Source organism: Oncorhynchus clarkii, chromosome 19, assembly GCF_045791955.1.
Source record: "Oncorhynchus clarkii lewisi isolate Uvic-CL-2024 chromosome 19, UVic_Ocla_1.0, whole genome shotgun sequence".
Taxonomy (NCBI): Eukaryota; Metazoa; Chordata; class Actinopteri; order Salmoniformes; family Salmonidae; genus Oncorhynchus; species Oncorhynchus clarkii.
Genome location: NC_092165.1, coordinates 4,553,231 through 4,572,876, shown reverse-complemented (window position 1 = coordinate 4,572,876; position 19,646 = coordinate 4,553,231). Strand labels below are relative to the sequence as shown.

At 41.3% G+C, this 19,646-nt stretch overlaps 1 protein-coding gene across 1 annotated transcript in view; it reads left to right on the top strand.

Moving 5' to 3' along the window:
* Positions 1 to 16,980, top strand: part of LOC139374621 (neuronal acetylcholine receptor subunit alpha-3-like) — a 37,439-nt gene extending 20,459 nt beyond the window's left edge. The window contains 8 exon segments of the mRNA XM_071115651.1: positions 765 to 809; positions 5,194 to 5,303; positions 9,737 to 9,944; positions 10,255 to 10,485; positions 11,790 to 12,016; positions 13,189 to 13,341; positions 13,882 to 14,143; positions 16,529 to 16,980. Coding sequence (XP_070971752.1) covers positions 765 to 809; positions 5,194 to 5,303; positions 9,737 to 9,944; positions 10,255 to 10,485; positions 11,790 to 12,016; positions 13,189 to 13,341; positions 13,882 to 14,143; positions 16,529 to 16,654 — 1,362 coding nt within the window. The 3' untranslated portion in view covers positions 16,655 to 16,980.
* Positions 16,981 to 19,646: the final 2,666 nt, after the last annotated feature.

Genomic DNA, 19,646 nt, shown 5'->3' with positions numbered 1-19,646 from the left:
TTCTAATTCTACTCCAGTTACAATTCTAATTTTACCCTAGTTACAAATCTAATTCTACCCCAGTTACAATTCTAATTCTACCCACATTTAATTTCTAAATCTACCCCAGTTACAATTCTAATTCTACCCCAGTTACATTTCTAATTCTACCCCAGTTACAATTCTAATTCTTCTCCAGTTACATTTCTAATTCTACCCCAGTTACAATTATAATTCTACCCTAGTTACAATTATAATTCTACCCCAGTTACATTTGACGTCTACCCCAGTTACAAATCTAATTCTACCCCAGTTACAATTCTAATTCTACCCTTATATAGGAAATATGTAGTTAAGTAGTGCACTATATAGGGAATAGGTAGTCAAGTAGTGCACTATATAGGGAATAGGTAGTTAAGTAGTGCACACTATGTAGGGAATAGGTAGTTAACTAGTGCACTATATAGGGAATAGGTAGTTAACTAGTGCACTATATAGGGAATAGGTAGTTAAGTAGTGCACTATATAGGGAATAGGTAGTTAAGTAGTGCACTATGTAGGGAATAGGCAGTTAAGTAGTGCACTATATAGGGAATAGGCAGTTAAGTTAAGTTAAGTTTTCAGTTGTTAGAGGTGACATTTAATAAGATTACTCCCGCTGTTTTGACTGGTTATCTGACTGCGGTGGCTGTGTATGGCACAAATAGGAATAATACACACACAGTCATTGCACAAACACACACACACTGCCGTAGGCTAACCTATGATCTGTTTCTTGTCTGTAGGATGAAGTGAATCAGATCATGGAGACAAATCTGTGGCTGAGACACGTAAGTACACACACACACACACACACACACATACACACACACACACACACACAGATACACACACACACACACACAACAATGATCTTATTGATGACTAATATGTTCCCTCAGAGGTCTACTAGGGGATGGGGTGAGGCAGGGATGGGGTGAGGCAGGGAGGGGAGGGAGCCGTCTGATTTTGTTCATGTCAAACATCAATATGAATGTAGGACCCTTGCTTCCACTGTGTGTGTACGTGCCTGCGTTCATGCATGCCTTTGAGATTGTGTGTCCCTCTGTGTAGAGACATTCATCCAGTCCTTAATCAATATGCTTTACTGTGGCCATGCTACACTGAACAGAGCCTCTGGAGGATCTATGGCCCCCTGTCATGAACTACTGACCTCTAGATAGCCAGGTGACTTCTCTGGAACTACATGAACTACTGACCTCTAGAGAGCTGGGTGACTTCTCTGGAACTACTCACCTCTAGATAGCTAGGCTATCTTCTCTGGAACTACTGACCTCTAGCTAGCTAGGTGACTTCTCTGGAACTACTGACCTCTAGATAGCTAGGTGATCTTCTCTGGAACTACTGACCTCTAGATAGCTAGGTGACTTCTCTGGAACTAATGACCTCTAGATAGCTAGGTGACTTCTCTGGAACTACATGAACTACTCACATCTAGATACCTTGGTGACTTCTCTGGAACTACATGACCTACTGACCTCTAGAGAGCTGGGTGACTTCTCTGGAACTACTGACCTCTAGATAGCTAGGTGACTTCTCTGGAACTAATGACCTCTAGATAGCTAGGTGACTTCTCTGGAACTACATGAACTACTCACATCTAGATACCTTGGTGACTTCTCTGGAACTACATGAACTACTGACCTCTAGATTAGCTAGTTGACTTCTCTGGAACTACATGACCTACTGACCTCTATAGAGCTAGGTGACTTCTCTGGAACTACTGACCTCTAGATAGCTAGGTTACTTCTCTGGAACTACTGACCTCTATAGAGCTAGGTGACTTCTCTGGAACTACTGACCTCTAGATAGCTGGTGACTTCTCTGGAACTACTGACCTCTAGATAGCTAGGTGACTTCTCTGGAACTACTGACCTTCTGACCTCTAGAGAGCTTCTCTCCCTTCTCTAGCTCTTTCCATCTTTCCATCTGTCTCTGGGTGATATACCCATCCTAACCTTGAGTATACCGGTACTGGCCGAAACACTATAATATAAAGATCTCTCTCTCTCTCTCTCTCTCTCTCTCTCTCTCTCTCTCTCTCTCTCTCTCTGTCTCTGTCTCTGTCTCTGTCTCTCTCTCTCTCTCTCTCTCTCTCTCTCTCTCTCTCTCTCTCTGTCTCTGTCTCTGTCTCTGTCTCTGTCTCTCTCTCTCTCTCTCTCTCTCTCTCTCTGATCAGTCAAGCATGCATGTTAGAGTTAACATGTTAAATCTCTTACAGAGAGTAACATACACTCCCAGTACTTCAGTACACACATGTCAACACTTTAAACTGTGTATACCTGTCCAAAATGGCAAATTGTTGTTTTCAATTCGGGCATCATTTCAATATTTAACTCTCTGTCAGACATACACTGAGGGTACAAAACATGACAAACTGACCAGGTGAATCCAGGTGAAAGCGATGATCCCTTATTGATGTCACTTGTTAAATCCACTTCAATCAGTGTAGATGAAGGGGAGGAGACGGGTTAAAGAAGGATGTTTAAGCCTTGAGACAATTGAGACATGGATTGTGTGTGTGTGCCATTCAGAGGGTGAATGGACAAGACAACAGATTTAAGTGCCTTTTGAACAGGGTATGGTAGTAGGAGCCAGGTGCACCAGTTTGAGTGTGTCAAGAACTACAACTCTGCTGGGTTTTTCACACTCAACAATTTCCTGTGTGTATCAAGAATGGTCCACCACCCAAAGGACATCCAGCCAACTTGACACAACTGTGGGAAGCATTGTGGTCAACATGTGCCAGCATCACTGTAGAACGCTTTCAACATTTTGTAGAGTCCATGTCCTGATGAATTGAGGCTTTTCTGAGGGCAACTCATTATTAGGAAGAAGTTTTTAATACTTTGTACACAATTATTTACTCAGGACTCATTTGAAATAAATATGTAATGTAGAAATGTGAAATGACTTCTGTCTCTTTCATGATAATATTATGAGTTGAAAGAGAAAGGCAAACTAACATAGTGCCTAACAACTAAAGATTTTAAGAAACATTGATTCACACGTCATTTGTGGCTTATCTTTGCAATAGCAGCTGTGAATTTAGTAATTGAAGCTTAGAAGCTTGTTTAGTATTCAATGATCCATCATATTAACACAATCCCTTTTCAGATCGTGACGTGACTAACAAACCTCAGCGCTCTCATAGGAACCAAATGGGAAAGCTAGCCTAGCATGAAGCTACATGTCTGACAAACCTCAGCGCTCTCATAGGAACCAAATGGGAAAGCTAGCCTAGCATGAAGCTACATGTCTGACAAATGTTAGCGCTCTCATAGGAACCAAATGGGAAAGCTAGCCTAGCATGAAGCTACATGTCTGACAAATGTTAGCGCTCTCATAGGAACCAAATGGGAAAGCTAGCCTAGCATGAAGCTACATGTCTGACAAACCTCAGCGCTCTCATAGGAACCAAATGGGAAAGCTAGCCTAGCATGACGCTACATAGCTGACAAACGTTAGCGCTCTCATAGGAACCAAATGGGAAAGCTAGCCTAGCATGAAGCTGCATGTCTGACAAATGTTAGCGCTCTCATAGGAACCAAATGGGAAAGCTAGCCTAGCATGAAGCTACATGTCTGACAAATGTTAGCGCTCTCATAGGAACCAAATGGGAAAGCTAGCCTAGCATGAAGCTACATGGCTGACAAACTTTAGCGCTCTCATAGGTAACAAATGGGAACGCAAACATAGCATGAAACAGGAAATTAAATATGCCACCCATTATTACAGCTGCTTACTTCCACATGTTAATCAGATAATCAATTGTGTGTGTGTGTGTGTGTGTGTTTGCTTGTGTGTGTTTGCTTGTGTGTGTGTGTGTGTGTGTGTGTGTGTGTGTGTGTGTGTGTGTGTGTGTGTGTGTGTGGGTGTGTGTGTTACCAGGCAAGCTGCTTTGAAGAACATTTTTTACCGTAAGACCTGTAGTTATTTGATTGAAGAGCCAATCAAAGGCATTCATGGTGATTGAATAATATTCAGTAGGCTACACTTTATTTAAATTCTTAAAAGTCTAAGTCCAATCTAAGCTAACACATGGAATTGTTTTAAGACGGTCATACTACGGATCATTTCAGTTTTTGATTTGGAATTTTAGGACCTTTTTAGGTATATGAAATATATATTTGATAAAGTATTGAATTTGGCTTTTATTACTAAAGACTATAGAAAGACATTGAATAACACATTCAGAAAATTTTAAAAACAGACAGTCAACAAATATATATCCTTATAGAAACAAGGTTTTGAAGTATCTTTCTAAATCTAGGAGATATTAGAACGCTCAGGAAATGTTTATATATATATATTATTTTGCACACATATTTAACCTTTTTTTGGGGGAACAGGTAACCTTCAGGAGAGTCCCGTGACATTAGACCAAAACGGAGGATATCATTGTGATAATGAGTCTATTTCCATAGAGACTTTCATAGAGACTCATAGATTGTAGGTCAAACCGTTCGGAAGCTACAGACGTCTTCGTGAGAAGACTGATTTTTGGGATGTCTCATGGTCTGACAAACCGCTCTAGCTCTGCAGTGCAGCATCGCAGATCCAATGCAAAAAGACGGATATCTCTAAAATCTCTATCAGAAGGATATCTCTAATATCTCTATCAGAAGGATATCTCTAATATTTCTATCAGAAGGATATCTCTAATGTCTATATCAGAAGGATATCTCTAATATCTCTATCAGAAGGATATCTCTAATATATATATATCAGAAGGATATCTCTAATATCTATATCAGAAGGATATCTCTAATATCTCTATCAGAAGGATATCTCTAATATCTATATCAGAAGGATATCTCTAATATCTCTATCAGAAGGATATCTCTAATATATATATATCAGAAGGATATCTCTAATATCTATATCAGAAGGATATATCTAATATCTCTATCAGAAGGATATCTCTAATATCTATGTCAGAAGGATATCTCTAATATCTCTATCAGAAGGATATCTTGAATATCTATATATCAGGACGATATCTCTAATGTATATAGCAGAATGTGTGTGTGTGTGTGTGTGTGTGCATATTTGTGCGTGTGTAACTTGCTATCTTCCTTTCTTCTTAAGGTGACTCCCTAACACACACACACACACACACATACACTCATTCATGCTGTGTTTGTGTTTCAGATCTGGAACGACTACAAACTAAGCTGGGCCCCAGTAGAGTTTGATGGGATTGAGTTCATCAGAGTTCCATCCAACAAGATCTGGAGACCTGACATAGTGCTTTATAACAAGTGAGTCCAGACATAGTGCTCTATAACAACCTGACATAGTGCTCTATAACAACCTGACATTGTACTCTATAACAACCTGACATAGTACTCTCGAACAACATGACATAGTGCTCTATAACAACCTGACATAGTACTCTATAACAACATGACATAGTGCTCTAGAACAACCTGACATTGTACTCTATAACAACCTAACATAGTACTCTATAACAACATGACATAGTGCTCTATAACAACCTGACATTGTACTCTATAACAACCTGACATAGTGTTCTATAACAACCTGACATAGTGCTCTATAACAACCTGACATAGTGCTCTCTAACAACCTGACATAGTGCTCTATAACAACCTAGCATAGTACTCTATAACAACATGGCATAGTGCTCTATAACAACATGACATAGTGCTCTCTAACAACCTGGCATAGTGCTGTATAACAACCTGACATAGTGCTCTATAACAACCTGGCATAGTGCTGTATAACAACCTGACATAGTGTTCTATAACAACCTGACATAGTTCTCTATAACAACCTGACATAGTGCTCTATAACAACATAACATAATGCTCTCTAACAACATGACATAGTGCTCTCTAACAACCTGACATAGTGCTGAATAACAACCTAACATAATGCTCTATAACAACCTGGCATAGTGCTGTATAACAACCTGACATAGTGCTCTATAACAACCTGACATAGTGCTGTATAACAACCTGGCATAGTGCTCACTAACAGCCTGGCATAGTGCTCTATAACAACCTGGCATAGTGCTGTATAACAACATGACATAGTGCTCTATAACAACATGACATAGTGCTCTTTAACAACCTGACATAGTGCTCTCTAACAACCTGGAATAGTGCTGTATAACAACCTGACATAGTGCTCTATAACAACCTGCCATAGTGCTCTTTAACAACCTGACATAGTGCTCTATAACAACCTGGCATAGTGCTGTATAACAACCTGACATAGTGCTCTATAACAACATGACATAGTGCTCTATAACAAGTGAGTCGTGACTTAGTGTTTTATAACAAGTGATTTTGCCATGTCACTTAGCATATATTTTTTTCTGTGAGAGCAGTCATTTTCAGTATGTGTATGAGATCAATGTGGATATTGAACCGACAAACTTGGTGTTGCTCTTACGAACTGAGACACACAGGACCAAGTACTAAAGTAGGTGCTGAACTGAACTGTTTGTGAAGAGAGATTGTAAAGACATTTATACAAACTATTTCCATTTTCTATGGGTTTAATTTTCGATTAATTTCATATCCTTATTATTTTATTTAGCTTTTATTCCAATGTACAATGCAAAATAATAACATTAAAATGCGCTTACAGTGCCTTGCGAAAGTATTCGGCCCCCTTGAACTTTGCGACCTTTTGCCACATTTCAGGCTTCAAACATAAAGATATAAAACTGTATTTTTTTGTGAAGAATCAACAACAAGTGGGACACAATCATGAAGTGGAACAACATTTATTGGATATTTCAAACTTTTTTAACAAATCAAAAACTGAAAAATTGGGCGTGCAAAATTATTCAGCCCCTTTACTTTCAGTGCAGCAAACTCTCTCCAGAAGTTCAGTGAGGATCTCTGAATGATCCAATGTTGACCTAAATGACTAATGATGATAAATACTATCCACCTGTGTGTAATCAAGTCTCCGTATAAATGCACCTGCACTGTGATAGTCTCAGAGGTCCGTTAAAAGCGCAGAGAGCATCATGAAGAACAAGGAACACACCAGGCAGGTCCGAGATACTGTTGTGAAGAAGTTTAAAGCCGGATTTGGATACAAAAAGATTTCCCAAGCTTTAAACATCCCAAGGAGCACTGTGCAAGCGATAATATTGAAATGGAAGGAGTATCAAACCACTGCAAATCTACCAAGACCTGGCCGTCCCTCTAAACTTTCAGCTCATACAAGGAGAAGACTGATCAGAGATGCAGCCAAGAGGCCCATGATCACTCTGGATGAACTGCAGAGATCTACAGCTGAGGTGGGAGACTCTGTCCATAGGACAACAATCAGTCGTATATTGCACAAATCTGGCCTTTATGGAAGAGTGGCAAGAAGAAAGCCATTTCTTAAAGATATCCATAAAAAGTGTTGTTTAAAGTTTGCCACAAGCCACCTGGGAGACACACCAAACATGTGGATGAAGGTGCTCTGGTCAGATGAAACCAAAATTGAACTTTTTGGCAACAATGCAAAACGTTATGTTTGGCGTAAAAGCAACACAGCTGAACACACCATCCCCACTGTCAAACATGGTGGTGGCAGCATCATGGTTTGGGCCTGCTTTTCTTCAGCAGGGACAGGGAAGATGGTTAAAATTGATGGGAAGATGGATGGAGCCAAATACAGGACCATTCTGGAAGAAAACCTGATGGAGTCTGCAAAAGACCTGAGACTGGGACGGAGATTTGTCTTCCAACAAGACAATGATCCAAAACATAAAGCAAAATCTACAATGGAATGGTTCAAAAATAAACATATCCAGGCGTTAGAATGGCCAAGTCAAAGTCCAGACCTGAATCCAATCGAGAATCTGTGGAAAGAACTGAAAACTGCTGTTCACAAATGCTCTCCATCCAACCTCACTGAGCTTGAGCTGTTTTGCAAGGAGGAATGGGAAAAAAATTCAGTCTCTCGATGTGCAAAACTGATAGAGACATACCCCAAGCGACTTACAGCTGTAATCGCAGCAAAAGGTGGTGCTACAAAGTATTAACTTAAGGGGGCTGAATAATTTTGCACGCCCAATTTTTCAGTTTTTGATTTGTTAAAAAAGTTTGAAATTTCCAATAAATGTCGTTCCACTTCATGATTGTGTCCCACTTGTTGTTGATTCTTCACAAAAAAATACAGTTTTATATCTTTATGTTTGAAGCCTGAAATGTGGCAAAAGGTCGCAAAGTTTAAGGGGGCCGAATACTTACGCAAGGCACTGTATCATAAAGGAAAGCTCTTCTCATAGTGTAACAACAATATCCTCCTCACTTCCCTTGTTTCTTTCTTTCTGATCCTCTCACCTTCCCTAGTCTCTATGGGGGTGCCACAGGGTTCAATTCTCGGGCAGACTCTTTTCTCTGTATATATCAATGATGTTACTCTTGCTGCGGGCGATTCCCTGATCCACCTCTTTCGCAGACGACACCATTCTGTATACCTCTGGCCCTTCCTTGGACACTGTGCTATCTAACCTCCAAACGAGCTTCAATGCCATACAACACTCCTTCCGTGGCCTCCAACTGCTCTTAAACTCTAGTAAAACCAAATGCATGCTTTTCAACCGTTCGCTGCCTGTACTCGCACGCCCGACTAGCATCACCACCCTGGATGGTTCCGACCTAGAATATGTGGACATCTATAAGTACCTAGGTGTCTGGCTAGACTGTAAACTCTCCTTCCAGACTCATATCAAACATCTCCAATCTAAAATCAAATCTAGAGTCGACTTTCTATTCCGCAACAAAGCCTCCTTCACTCACGCTGCCAACCTTACCCTAGTAAAACTGACTATCCTACCGATCCTCGACTTCGGCGATGTAATCTACAAAATAGCTTTGAATACCCTACTCAGCAAACTGGATGCAGTTTATCACAGTGCCATCCGTTTTGTTACTAAAGCACCTTATACCACCCACCACTGCGACCTGTAGGCTCTAGTCGGCTGGCCCTCGCTACATATTCGTCGCCAGACCCACTGGCTCCAGGTCATCTACAAGTCCATGCTAGGTAAAGCTCTGCCTTATCTCAGTTCACTGGTCACGATGGCAACACCCACCTGTAGCACGCGCTCAAGCAGGTGTATCTCACTGATCATCCCTAAAGCCAATACCCCATTTGGCCGCCTTTCCTTCCAGTTCTCTGCTGCCTGTGACTGGAACGAATTGCAAAAATCACTGAAGTTGGAGACTTTTATCTCCCTCACCAACTTTAAACATCTGCTATCTGAGCAGCTAACCGATCGCTGCAGCTGTACATAGTCCATCGGTAAATAGCCCACCCAATTTTACCTACCTCATCCCCATACTGTTTTTATTTATTTACTTTTCTGCTCTTTTGCACACCAGTATCTCTATTTGCACATGACCATCTGATCATTTATCACTCCAGTGTTAATCTGCTAAATTGTAGTTATTCACTTACCTCCTCATGCCTTTTGCACACAATGTATATAGACTCTTTCTTTTTTTCTACTGTGTTATTGACTTGTTTATTGTTTACTCCATGTGTAACTCTGTGTTGTTGTCTGTTCACACTGCTATGCTTTATCTTGGCCAAGTCGCAATTGTAAATGAGAACTTCTTCTCAACTAGCCTACCTGGTTAAATAAAGGTGAAATAAAATAAATCTCCCTTTTCCTCTCTCTCCAACACAACTCTTTCCTCTCTCTCCACTTCAGTGCTGTGGGAGACTTCCTGGTTGAAGATAAGACCAAAGCTCTGTTGAAGTTTGACGGTACAGTCACCTGGGTTCCCCCTGCAATCTTTAAGTCCTCCTGCCCCATGGACATCACCTACTTCCCCTTTGACTACCAGAACTGCTCCATGAAGTTTGGCTCCTGGACCTACGACAAGGCCAAGATCGACCTGGTGCTCATTGGGTCAAAGGTTAGAAGAATATTTGCACATCCCATTTTCTGATACACCATGTTGTGGTATAGAGCCATAAAGGAATTATGGGTAGTGTTCAAATCTTTGTTGTTTTTTTTACCCCTTTTGCTCCCTAATTTTGTGGTATCCTATTGGCAGTTACAGTCTTGTCCAGTGTTGAATTCTTGACTATTGTAAGTCTTTTAATCTAAATCTCAGTCACTGAATCCGTTCTCTAGAATTGTGTAATCCAACCAAGATGAATGCAGGTTTATGAAATAACTACTCAGATTCAAGCCCTCAATAAACCCGATGTCACCTACCTCAGGTCAACCTCAAAGACTTCTGGGAGAGCGGCGAGTGGGAGATCATCGATGCTCCGGGCTACAAGCACGACATCAAGTACAACTGTTGCGAGGAGATCTACCCAGACATCACCTACTCCTTCTACATCAGACGCCTGCCTCTCTTCTACACCATCAACCTCATCATCCCCTGTCTCCTCATCTCTTTTTTAACAGTCCTGGTCTTCTACCTGCCCTCCGACTGCGGAGAGAAGGTACGGTGCCTGCAGGAAGTGTCCACACCCCTTGGACTTTACCACATCTTGTTGTGTTGACTGTGTTGAACATCTTTGTGGTCATGTATGTTGTCATGTTGTTGTGTTACAATCTATTTTCCATTATCTCCAGCAACAAACCAGCATCTACAGTATATAGTATGTGAAAACTGACATTTTATATTTTATACATTCTGCAGTCAAAGAAATGAAACAAATTACAAATTAAGAATTGCTACAAATTATAAAATGAAGATTTTGTAGAAATTGTCCTTAAAAAATTACACATTTTGTACTTATTTGAACAGTTTTTCATTTTTTATTCATCATTAACATTTGTCGAATTCTCTTTTGACTTTGACAATAAAAAATAACTTCCTGTCAAAGTGACAAGGAGATCTCAATGAAATGCATTTGAATTCCAGGTTGAAACACAACAAAATGTGGAAAAAGTCCAAGGGGGATGAATACTTCCTATAGGCACTGTAATAATGCTAAAGCATGTTGCTATAGTAATGAAGTAGGGTCCGCCCACTCAAATCCACCAACACAGGGTCATGTGTCGGAGAAACTGAGTGTGCAGACCCTACTTCACATGACCTACTGTAAGTTGCTATCGATAAAAGTGTCTGCTACATTTGATATGTTATATGTTACATTATTATATAAAACTACTCGTTTTATTATATTATATTCAATCAATAAGGCACGAGGGCGTGTGGTATATGGCCAATATACCACGGCTAAGGGCTGTGCTATATTGACCGTATACCACAAACCCCTGAGGTGCCTTATTGCTATTATGAACTGGTTATCAACGTAATTAGAGCAGTAAACATAAATGTTTTGTCATACCCATGGTATACGGTGTGATATATATACCACGGCTGTCAGCCAATCAGAATTGAGGGCTCGAACCACCCAGTTTATAATTATTATTATAGTTATATTATTATTTTTTTTAAATCTGCCTAGCACCCAGTAAATAAGGGATGAGTTCTGTAATCGGGCTCTGCAGTCAATTTGTTATGTGTTCAGAATGAGCCACCATGTGAAATATTGGACAATGTTAGCTTCAGTGGGATTGGTGTGAATGCTCGGACTAAATCAACCAACGTTCGTTCTGGGTGATGATGGTGTTGGTGGAATTGTGTGTGTAGTGTACATGCAATGGAATGAAATAATAATAGCTTCCTCCTAGGTCAATAAACAACACATGCTGGGCCTTTTACAGCGTTCATCTCTATCTCTCTTTCTCTCTCTCTCTCTCTCTCGCTCTCTCCTCCCTCTCACTCACCCAACAGGTGACCCTCTGTATCTCTGTCCTCCTCTCCCTCACTGTGTTCCTTCTGGTGATCACTGAGACCATCCCGTCCACCTCCCTGGTCATCCCCCTCATCGGGGAGTACCTCCTCTTCACTATGATCTTCGTCACCCTCTCCATCGTCATCACCGTGTTCGTCTTGAACGTCCACTATCGTACACCAATGACCCACACCATGCCGGGCTGGGTCAGGTCCGTCTTCCTCAGGTAAGAGAGAGAATTAGCTCAACTCGTAGCTCAACTCTTAGACCAACGCGTAGCTCAACTGTTAGCTCAACTCTTAGACCAACTCTCAGCCCAACTCTCATCCCAACTCTCATCCCAACTCTCATCCCAACTCTCAGTCCAACTCTCAGCCCAACTCTCAGCCCAACTCTTAGAACAACTCTCAGACCAAGTCTCAGACCAAGTCTCAGACCAAGTCTTAGCCCAACTCTCAGACCAACTCTTAGCCCAACTCTCAGCCCAACTCTCAGCCCAACTTTCAGCCCAACTCTTAGCACAACTCTCAGACCAAGTCTCAGACCAAGTCTCAGACCAAGTCCAACTCTTAGACCAACTCAATATTAGGAAGGTGTTCTTAGTGTTTTGTATCAGTGTAGATTCAAATGTATTTTGTTTTCTGTGTTTGTTGTTCTTCAGTGTACTACCTATACAATACCTACACAATACAATACTATACAATAAAATACAATACAATACCAATACTATTTAATGCATTACTATAGAATACAATGCCTATACAATACAATGCTATAGAATACAATACCAATACTAGTACCAATATAATACAATACAATACAATACTATACACTACTACTATGCAATGCAAAGCAATACAATACAATGTAATACTATACAATGAAATACAATACTATACAATACACTACTATACTATACACTACTATACAATACACTACTATACAATACGATACTATACAATACTATAGAAAAAAATACAATACTATACAATACTATAATATACATATAACTATTATATTTACAATATACTGAAGTACTGTTAATTGTTCTGTGTCCATCAGGGTGCTACCCAGAGTCATGCTGATGACAGTATTGTTAATTGTTCTGTGTCCATCAGGGTGCTACCCAGAGTCATGCTGATGACAGTATTGTTAATTGTTCTGTGTCCATCAGGGTGCTACCCAGAGTCATGCTGATGACAGTACTGTTAATTGTTCTGTGTCCATCAGGGTGCTACCCAGAGTCATGCTGATGACAGTATTGTTAATTGTTCTGTGTCCATCAGGGTGCTACCCAGAGTTATGCTAATGACAGTATTGTTAATTGTTCTGTGTCCATCAGGGTGCTACCCAGAGTCATGCTGATGACAGTATTGTTAATTGTTCTGTGTCCATCAGGGTGCTACCCAGAGTCATGCTGATGAGACGGCCCATAGACCAGGACGGCAAGGCCCTCTGTTCAGACAGCGGGGAGGAGAGAGGAGCAGGAGGAGGAGGAGGTGGAGGAGGGAAAGGAGGAAAGAAGAGGAAGAATAGTCTGACGGTGGGTTGGTTGGTTGGTTGGTGGGTGGGCAGGCGGGCGGTTGGTTTGGTGTTGGGAGGGAGGGAGGGATTGACGAATTGATCAATAGATAATTGAATGGTTTAATTCCTTCAAGTATCAATGTTCCTTTTTGTTGTTCCACCTAGTCCCTGATGTATTCCCATAATGGTAGAGGTTAACATGTGGGGGAGATTAATATACTGAGTAAATCTTTAGCCTCTGGATTAGGGTTGCAAAAATCTGGTGACTTTCCTGGAGTCAGGATCAAATAAGCAGGACATGCAGGAATCCTTCAACTGGGATTTCTAGAAACCTTATGAATTATATTATATTCTACTCTACTCTATTCTACTCTATTCTATTCTATTATATTCTACTCTATTCTATTCTACTCTATTCTATTCTATTCTACTCTATTCTATTCTACTCTATTCTATTTTACTCTATTCTATTCTATTCTACTCTATTCTATTCTACTCTATTCTTTTCCATTTCATTGCATTCTATTCTATTCCATTGCATTCCATTCTCTTCAATTCCCAGCAGAGAGGGAACTGCTTGGAGTTCGGAGACAACAAACTGACTGAGGGAGGATGTGGAGAAAGAGGGGGAAAGAAGTGCCCTTGCCCCTGCCAACATGGGAAGGAGACCCTAGAGACAACAGATCCGGGGAAACTGAGCCGCCAGCTGAGTCCTCAGAGCATCAACACGGTGGTGGCCTTCTCCGTCCTGTCCCCGGAGATTAAACAGGCCATCGAGAGCGTCAAGTACATCGCCGAGAACATGAGGAGCCGCAACAAGGCCAAAGAGGTGAGTGGCAAGCAAGTGTTAGCCTGCAATGGAGAAATACATTAGGTTTAGCTTAATTAACACCAACTAGCTTTACCTTCAACAAGGCCAAAGAGGTGAGTGGGTGGGCCTGCAAGTTAGCTTTGTTGGAGCTCAATGGAGAAATACAGTAGGTTTAACTTTGGGTAAACACCAACTAACTTTAGCTTTATCAGGCCAAAGAGGTGATCGACATTTTGTCTGTCATTGAGCACATGCGTTTATTCAGAGAACTCTTACAATACAGCTAAAAACCAAGGCCAAATAGGTTATAGGGTGGACTAGATTTGGTGTATATGTTAGCTTTGTTAGCGCACAATGGGGAAATAGGTTCAGCTTTGACTAAAATCAAATCGCTTTAGCTTAAAAAATGCCAAAGAGGTGAGTGTGTGGGCTAGCATTAGCTGCTACTATTAGCTTTATTCGCGTACAATGGAGAAATAGGTTTAACTTTGGCTAACAACAAATATCTTCCACTAACGACAAGGTCAACGATGTGACTGGGTGGGGGCAAGCATTAGCGTACAGTATATGTTCGCTTCGTTAGCGCACAATATAGAAATAGATTTCATTTAGGCAAACAACAAATAGCTTTAGCTTCGGCTAACAATAAAAAGCTTTAGCTTTAACCAAGGCCAAGAAGGTGTGTACAGTTAGCCCATACAAAGCTCTGTTAGCGTACATTGAAGGAATAGTTTTCTCTCGCACTGGGTCTTCAAAACAAAGATCATGTTCGCTACTCTGCTTTTCGGGATGCTCACCCATTGTTTGTTGATACTCAAATTCAAATTCAACTTTATTTTATATAGCCCTTCGTTCATCAGCTGATATCTCAAAGTGCTGTACAGAAACCCAGCCTTAAACCCAAAACAGCAAGCAATGCAGGTGTAGAAGCACGGTGGCTAGGAAAAACTCCCTAGAAAGGCCAAAACCTAGGAAGAAACCTAGAGAGGAACCAGGCATTAGGGGTGGCCAGTCCTCTTCTGGCTGTGCCGGGTGGAGATTATAACAGAACATGGCCAAGATGTTCAAATGTTCATATATGACCAGCATGGTCAAATAATAATAATCACAGGCAGAACAGTTGAAACTGGAGCAGCAGCACGGCCAGGTGGACTGGGGACAGCAAGGAGTCATCATGGCAGGTAGTCCTGAGGCATGGTCCTAGGGCTCAGGTCCTCCGAGAGAGAGAAAGAAAGAGAGAATTAGAGAGGGCATACTTAAATTCACACAGGACACCGGATAGGATTTGGAGAAGTACTCCAGATATAACAAACTGACCCTAGCCCCCCAACACATAAACTACTGCAGCATAAATACTGGAGGCTGAGACAGGCTGAGATACTCCCTTGTTTATAATATCAACCAAGTGGAGCATTGTTGGATGGAACACTGTTTCATATCTCTAATGAGTTTAAAAAGTTCTCTCTCTGGACAATACAAGAGAAAATAGTTACAAGACTTTAGTGAAAAATCCCGTGTTCTTTGTGTTGTCTTCTGAGGTTGAACTCTCCCCTTGGGGGGAAAGCTGTCTTTGATATGTAAAGTACTTCTCTTCTCAATCAGCTTTGCCAGGCTGCCTGTGTGTGTGTGTGTGTGTGTGTGTGTGTGTGTGTGTGTGTGTGTGTGTGTGTGTGTGTGTGTGTGTTTGATTCTGACACTGATGAATACCATTAACATACTAATGTTCTATCTGTCAGTTATAGTAGGGGGATGCTTCCACAAGTAGTCAACTCAGTTTTACCTTTCTTTCTTCTCATCCTCACTTTTTACCCAAACCTCCTCCTTCCTTCATGGTCCAAAATCATCGCTGCCTCTCCATCCATCCCTCTCTCTCTCCCTCTCTCCCTCCCTTCATCCCTCCATCCATCCCTCTCTCTCTCCCTCTCTCCCTCCCTTCATCCCTCCATCCATCCCTCTCTCTCTCCCTTTCTCACTCCCTTCATCCCTCCATCCATCCCTCTCTCTCTTCCTCTCTCCCTCCCTTCATCCCTCCATCCATCCCTCTCTCTCTCCCTTTCTCCCTCCCTTCATCCCTCCATCCATCCCTCTCTCTCTTCCTCTCTCCCTCCCTTCATCCCTCCATCCATCCCTCTCTCTCTCCCTCTCTCCCTCCCTTCATCCCTCCATCCATCCCTCTCTCTCTCCCTCTCTCCCTCCCTTCATCCCTCCATCCATCCCTCTCTCTCTCCCTTTCTCCCTCCCTTCATCCCTCCATCCATCCCTCTCTCTCTCCCTCTCTCCCTCCCTTCATCCCTCCATCCATCCCTCTCTCTCTCCCTCTCTCCCTCCCTTCATCCCTCCATCCATCCCTCTCTCTCTCCCTCTCTCCCTCCCTTCATCCCTCCATCCCTCCCTCTCTCGCAGGTGGAGGATGATTGGAAGTACGTTGCCATGGTGATAGACAGAATCTTCCTGTGGGTGTTTGTGACAGTGTGCATCCTCGGAACCCTCGGCCTCTTCCTGCAGCCTGTCATTGGCTTCCTGTCATAACCCAGAACCAATAAGGGCTCACTGACACCACCGGCTGCCTCCACGTCTCGACCAGTCACCAATCAGTGTTGTCAGTCCATCGCCACCAAATGGACTTGTTGGCTTTGTGTTGAAAATTCTAAATAAATAAATGACACAATCATACTGTATAAATTGTAGACAGCAAGAACCAATCAACAGTCACCAATCGGAGTCGCCGGGTATGAGTTAGAACCAAGAACCAATCAGAGTCGCTGGATGTGAGTCATAACCAATTACCAATCACATAAATCAGGTTTCTGTCGTGAACCAATCACGGTTATTGTGCTATTGTGTCTCAACCAATCAGATTGACATGACACAGTGCATTCTTGTAGAAAAAACTACAACCAACCAATCAGAAATCCCGTTCTTGCCGGTCAGGCGATTAGAATCCATCCATGTGATTTAGAACACGACAACGCCGCTGTTCTTATCAATGTTCTAGAAGGTATAATTGGCAAGGCCTCTGTAAATACGTGCCGGATTAAATTAGCCTGAACGATTTCCATCCAGAAATAGCAGCTTCCTCTTCTATACAGATATTAATTCATCTAAGGGATTTCTATCATCCGATTCCATGACTATTAATTTGTGTTTTTTATTAATTCTTTTTAATTACATTTCTGGATTCAACGATCTCCTGAAATACAATACGTAGATCATGCATGATGGATTTAAAATGGCTGCTTCCCAATTGGCACCCTATACCTTACATAGTGCATTGCTTTTGACAGAGCCCTGTGGGTAGCACTATGGGCCCTGGTCACAAATAGTGCACTATATAGGGAATAGGGTGCCATTGGGTGACCAGGGTCTCCGCATCTATATATAATTACTATAAGACAATTCTATAATAATTATAATTATATTACTATACAGTACTGTCAGATTTTAGGATAACAGTTTTTTGGTATGGTTATTGTCATTAATCCAACACATTAAGGCTTTTTGTTGTTTGTTTAATTAGCAATGCACACCTCGCACTCAAGTGACTGTCACTTTGGTACCGATGTCTCCTGCTTTCTGTATAGTATGGATGCACTACTTTATGGATTTGGAATAAATGCAATATTTCTCCCAAAATATGAAAAGCATCTCACTGATCTGTACTGTTTATAGACTGTAGCACTATGGTGTCTGTTTATAGACTGTTGCAGCATGGTGTCTGTTTATAGACTGTAGCACTATGGTGTCTGTTTATAGACTGTAGTAGTATGGTGTCTGTTTATAGACTGTAGCAGTATGATGTCTGTTTACATACTGTCGCTATACTGTAGAAGTATGGTGTCTGTTTACATACTGTAGCTAGACTGTAGAAGTATGGTGTCTGTTTATAGACTGTAGTAGTATGGTGTCTGTTTATAGACTGTAGCAGTATGGTGTCTGTTTACATACTGAAGCTATACTGTAAAAGTATGGTGTCTGTTTATAGACTGTAGCAGTATGGTGTCTGTTTATAGACTTTAGCTATACTGTAGAAGTATGGTGTCTGTTTATAGACTGTAGCAGTATGGTGTCTGTTTAAAGACTGTAGCTATACTGTAGAAGTATGGTGTCTGTTTATAGACTGTAGCAGTATGGTGTCTGTTTACATACTGTAGCTATACTGTAGCAGTATGGTGTCTGTTTACATACTGTAGCTAGACTGTAGAAGTATGGTGTCTGTTTATAGACTGTAGTAGTATGGTGTCTGTTTATAGACTGTAGCAGTATGGTGTCTGTTTACATACTGAAGCTATACTGTAGAAGTATGGTGTCTGTTTATAGACTGTAGCAGTATGGTGTCTGTTTATAGACTGTAGCTATACTGTAGCAGTATGGTGTCTGTTTATAGACTGTAGCTAGACTGTAGCAGTATGGTGTCTGTTAATAGACTGTAGCTAAACTGTAGCAGTATGGTGTCTGTTTATAGACTGTAGCTAGACTGTAGCAGTATGGTGTCTGTTAATAGACTGTAGCTAGACTGTAGCAGTATGGTGTCTGTTTATAGACTGTAGCTAGACTGTAGCAGTATGGTGTCTGTTAATAGACTGTAGCAGTATGGTGTCTGTTCATTGACTGTAGCTAGACTGTAGCAGTATGGTGTCTGTTTATAGACTGTAGCTAGACTGTAGAAGTATGGTGTCTGTTTATAGACTGTAGCTAGACTGTAGCAGTATGGTGTCTGTTAATAGACTGTAGCTAGACTAGCAGTATGGTGTCTGTTTATAGACTGTAGCTAGACTGTAGCAGTATGGTGTCTGTTAATAGACTGTAGCTAGACTGTAGCAGTATGGTGTCTGTTTATAGACTGTAGCTAGACTGTAGCAGTATGGTGTCTGTTAATAGACTGTAGCAGTATGGTGTCTGTTCATAGACTATAGCTAGACTGTAGCAGAATGGTGTCTGTTAATAGACTGTAGCAGTATGGTGTCTGTTCATTGACTGTAGCTAGACTGTAGCAGTATGGTGTCTGTTTATAGACTGTAGCTAGACTGTAGCAGTATGGTGTCTGTTTATAGACTGTAGCTAGACTGTAGCAGTATGATGTCTGTTAATAGACTGTAGCAGTATGGTGTCTGTTCATTGACTGTAGCTAGACTGTAGCAGTATGGTGTCTGTTTATAGACTGTAGCTAGACTGTAGCAGTATGGTGTCTGTTTATAGACTGTAGCTAGACTGTAGCAGTATGATGTCTGTTTACATACTGTAGCTAGACTGTAGTCTGTTAATAGACTGTAGCAGTATGGTGTCTGTTAATAGACTGTAGCAGTATGGTGTCTGTTTATAGACTCTAGCAGTATGGTGTCTGTTAATAGACTGTAGCAGTATGGTGTCTGGTAATAGACTGTAACAGTATGGTGTCTGTTAATAGACTGTAGCAGTATGGTGTCTGGTAATAGACTGTAGCAGTATGGTGTCTGTTTATAGACTGTAGCAGTATGGTGTCTGTTTATAGACTGTAGCAGTATGGAGTTCCTGTGTAGGTAGA